Source organism: Triticum urartu, chromosome 5A (assembly GCF_056163025.1).
Source record: "Triticum urartu cultivar PI428250 chromosome 5A, HENAU_Tu73, whole genome shotgun sequence".
NCBI classification, from domain to species: domain Eukaryota; kingdom Viridiplantae; phylum Streptophyta; class Magnoliopsida; order Poales; family Poaceae; genus Triticum; species Triticum urartu.
The window spans coordinates 399,655,028-399,659,422 of record NC_141877.1 but is presented as its reverse complement, the minus strand read 5'-3'; the positions used below and the strand labels follow the sequence as shown (position 1 = coordinate 399,659,422).

General features: G+C 50.1%; 1 protein-coding gene across 1 annotated transcript; it reads left to right on the top strand.

Annotated features, from left to right (window-relative positions):
* The first annotated feature begins 1,923 nt into the window (after nt 1–1,923).
* Nucleotides 1,924–3,971, top strand: LOC125509225 (homeobox-leucine zipper protein HOX16). The gene is made up of 3 exons (XM_048674147.2): nt 1,924–2,450; nt 2,526–2,923; nt 3,278–3,971. Exons 1-3 carry the CDS (start codon nt 2,345–2,347, stop codon nt 3,677–3,679), a joined length of 906 nt encoding a protein of 301 aa, XP_048530104.2. The 5' UTR covers nt 1,924–2,344; the 3' UTR covers nt 3,680–3,971.
* Nucleotides 3,972–4,395: the final 424 nt, after the last annotated feature.

The window sequence follows — 4,395 nt, the reverse complement described above, 5'->3', positions numbered from 1 at the left end:
GGTGTGACAGTGTGTTACTGGTTGCAGAGTGGCGAGGATGTGCACATTGAAGGTGGTGGCGCAGAGGGTGCAGTGGAGTAGTAGGCCTGAGTAGTGCATGACTGGACCTCAGCTTGGCATTGGTGAGGTGGTCGGTAGTGACTAGCTCGGGCTATTAGCACAATTTGTCTAAGATCCCACATGTGACGGTTGGGATGGGATTCCCTAGTTGTAGTTGTGGTGGCACTCTTCATTTCGATGGTGTGGCAGTTTTCTATTGCGATAGGAAGAAGGTTGTGCACCGTAGATCCGGAGTCCTCCACGGACCCATCGACGATGCATCCGGCATGCAGAAGCACATGTTGGGGGGGGGGGTTATCGAGGTGAAGTGGTTTCACCATATTCCTGTGTCACGTGTAGTGTATTTTTGGGCCATATTTTCCTATGTACATGAGGTGCCGGGGCCCCCATCTGGGCAGCAATTTCATAAATGAAGTTGCATTCAACAAGGCAAGCCAATCCTATCTGGAAAAAAAGAAAAAGGAGAGACACATCCAGAAAGAGCTGCCATATTTCCGCTCCTATGTAAGGATTCCAAGAACCTACATGGAGGGAACAAGTCCGACACAAGACACCACCACGGGAGATCTACCGACGAACATATTAAAAAGGAGTCACCCATAAACTCACTGAAAACATCATGTAATCCCTCCTTATACCTTGTCTCGGTGTATCCCATATAAGCAAGAGTATGGCTATTACCGGCATCTTAGGACCCGAACTTGAGTAAAAATGTGTCACATGTTTGTTCGATGATCTGAAATGATATACCACTATCAAACAAATCTATGAGTGATCATCATACCACCATTAGGTACTTTGCAAAATGCCCCCGCCATGTTATGGAGGTGGGGCTCAATGGTGGGATGTCACCGTGGTGTGGTGCCTGCAATGGCCGGTGTCGTTGCAAACGTGTACCAGGTGTGACAATGAGGGTGGCCTCACGGGAAGTTGTCCTCATTGTTGTTGTGACACATGTGGTGCCAGTGGAGAGGTGTTGTGGTGGTAGTAGGCTCTCTGATCCACTTATTGTGGTTTGCCACTAACATCCAGACTTGGTTGTCTTTACGGCTAGTTTGGAGCTCATCGGCAGTTGAGCCTCCTTCCAAGAGGATCATCGTGGTGGAGGGTTACCGGGCTCTAAGAGAAAGTCTTGGCATACGAAGCTCATTACTAGCGATGAAAGAGACCATGGATGTCTTTCACCTTTTTGGAGACGTTATCGAAGAGTTCACCTTGAAACTAGATCATGACTGGCAGGTGGTGTGGCATCACCCCCCCCCCCCCCCCCCGCGAGTTTGGTGGTGGTGCCAGGCGCTCTGGGAGAAAACTTTCTCCGATGGGGTGGTGACGTTCATGTTGACACTCACGAGCGTCATTTACTCTTCAGAGGTGTTGTTGAAGAGATTCTTCACACCTGGTATGACTCTTTGGACCTAAGGTCGTTGGTTTGCATTTGGTGTGAAGAACTCTAATTTTGGTTAGGAGTTGCTCACATCCGAGTCAGGTTCTATTTTTGCAGGGCTATCCCCTATTAATCATAATATTGTGAATTTTTTGGTATAAACCGGGCCAACTCTGTCCTTAATGGAATTTCAGGAGCACCATCTCGATGAGGTCATCCAAAAATATTCTTTTGCTATTTTTATTAGGGTCTCAGCGTGTAAAATGATGATCACATATGACTAGGTGGAATACCAATTGTGGTTAATAAAAAGAGAACCTAAATATAAATAAGTTATCTTAAAGAGACTAAATGTCATAGTAATAAAGATACTCTAATCCCCCAATTAGGAGACAAAGCTGCCACTCTAACCAAATTCAGGACATTTCTGTAAATTCACACCACCCCTTGGGCCTATATAATGCTTCCTCCTTTACACTCCAAAACTTTACCCGCAATGTCCCTAATCCCCAATTAGGAGTGCAAAATATAACAAACCCCAAAAGCTTATTTACAGTCCAGTCCATCTACCACCGCCGGTCAGCTTCTCCGGCCACCGTGCATCGCGCAAACTTGGCCTGACAGAATCCCGTGTTCTTCTCCGGCGGTGGCTGGAGAGATGGGGTTCTCTCTGTACCCCATGAAGACGTCGACGCGCATGCTGTGGAGCACCAGCTTCTACCGCCACAAGTTCCCGGCCGCCGCCGCCTCCTCCTTCTAATCAAGCAAGCTCCGGCCCGCCGGTCGATCGCCTCCGTGTTTCAAAAGGAGGCGGGGGAGCGCGTGGTGCGCACACGTATATGTAATAATTTTAGTGCCGCAAGATAGGGTCTTCTTCTTTGGTTCTTGATAGAGTTTTCTATGGAATCCGGCCGCCTCATTTTCGGTTCGGCCGCGCCGTGCCGCGCTGCCGGCGGCGGAGGAGGTCAGATGATGCTCTTTGGCGGCAGTGGGAGCTTCCTTGGAGGTATGGATCGGTATCTTTGGCGTTCGTTCTTGGAATTCTCTACTTGATTGCACTTACACGCTTGAGTATTTGCAGGCTCGCCGGTGGTGGCCGGCGTGGAGGACGGGCGGCGTAAGAGGCCGTTCTTGACAACGGTGGACGAGGAGCTCCAGATGGACGAGGAGATGTACGGGTACTACGGCCTCGACGAGCACGCGCCCGAGAGGAAGCGCCGGCTGACGGCGGAGCAGGTGCGCGCGCTGGAGCGGAGCTTCGAGGAGGAGAAGCGGAAGCTGGAGCCGGAGCGGAAGAGCGAGCTGGCGCGGCGGCTGGGAATCGCGCCGCGGCAGGTGGCCGTGTGGTTCCAGAACCGCCGCGCGCGCTGGAAGGCGAAGCAGCTCGAGCAGGACTTCGATGCTCTCAGGGCCGCCCACGACGAGCTGCTCGCCGGACGCGACGCGCTCCTCGCCGACAACCACCGACTACGATCGCAGGTGATCATCAATCCGGCCACCGCCAGCTCATTGCTTAATTAAGTTCAATCCTGGTCAAATTAATTTCATATTTTAGTCAATCAAAATATTTCCTCTGCGAATATTTGTTTGAATGGTGAAGATTCGATTGTCTTTGGGAGAATTATTCTCTGTAAATAGAATGCGGATTCATGAGTAGGGTCACAAAACAGTATAGTAGGATAAGAATCTAGTACACCTAGTAAAGTGCCCAATCGACTGACTAATCTCCAATGCTTAGCAAATCCTCTAAATCACTGTCACGGTTGTCCCAAATCACACGAATTCAGACAAGGCCTTGTCACCTTGATAATGACCGCGCATGCGCGCTTGCAGGTGACATCACTGACCGAGAAACTGCAAGCCAAGGAGTCGTCGGAGCTAGAGGAGCGAACCGCCGTGTCAGGCACGGCAGATGCCGGTGTCCCAGCCGTTGAACTGAAAGAAGGCTACGCCGCCTGCGATGGCGCGGCGGGGCTGCTGCTGGCCGGTTTCGCCGGGGGAGCCAACGACAGCCCGGAGTCCAACTCTTACCTGGCCGACGCGCGCTCACCTCCGTCGTCCTCAGACGACGACTGCGCCGGAGCGGTCAGCGGCGAGCTGAACAGCTGCGCCCTCTTCCTCCCGGAGTACGCCATGCTCGACGTCGCGGCCGCGGAGCGCGGGAGCGTCCAACAAGGGGAGGAGGAAGAGGAGGAGGAGGCGCAGCGCAAGTACTGGGCGTGGTTCTGGAGCTGATCGATGAGAGAGCATCAGGAAAATTAGCAATACTCCTTGTGGACGTGCGCCATGTTTAATCCAATCCAGAAGTGTTACATATTTGCTCGGTGTGTTAATTATTTGCCCTACTAGCAGTGAGTAGTGAATTAGTGATGGTAATGATATGAATATATATACTCGGTATAGTTCAGCGGATGTTTAGGCTGAAACTGCATGGCCTTGCTTTGCCAGGGACATCAGCAACGTCATCAAGATACGAGTGTTCGATCTTTCGATGAAAATTATAACAGTAAGTACTAGTTTTGGTGGAGACCATTTTGGCGTTTTAATTACCATGCACAATATTAACAATCCGGTTTAGCAACCCCTAGAACAATTCTAAAGGGCTTACAGATGATGCTAGAAGTATGACATGAAGCAATCAAAATTCGAATAAAAATATGATTAAAGCAATCTAAAATTGCAAGTAGACTAGTAGATAAATTATGTAAGAGCATCTACCGTCACGCATAACAAATCCGGCCCCTCAAACATCCGCGGACAGTGACCGGTCACATCTTAAATTTTTGTTTCCACACACGCCTGGATACCTCAATTAGCAAACCTCAAATCCATATTACACATGCCCCGTCAACTTTCGATACAGCCGGACGTCTGGCTACTACATCAATACATGCCACCGGATTACCAATATTTGGCATGTTCTACGTACATACTAAAATATCCACAAAGAT

Excerpts from the sequence above, each read along its gene's own strand:
- LOC125509225 (XM_048674147.2), top strand. The coding sequence starts at position 2,345 with ATGGAATCCGGCCGCCTCATTTTCGGTTCGGCCGCGCCGTGCCGCGCT. Across the intron at positions 2,451-2,525 it reads CAGTGGGAGCTTCCTTGGAG|GCTCGCCGGTGGTGGCCGGC; the intron begins GTATGGATCGGT and ends GAGTATTTGCAG. Across the intron at positions 2,924-3,277 it reads ACCACCGACTACGATCGCAG|GTGACATCACTGACCGAGAA; the intron begins GTGATCATCAAT and ends GCGCGCTTGCAG.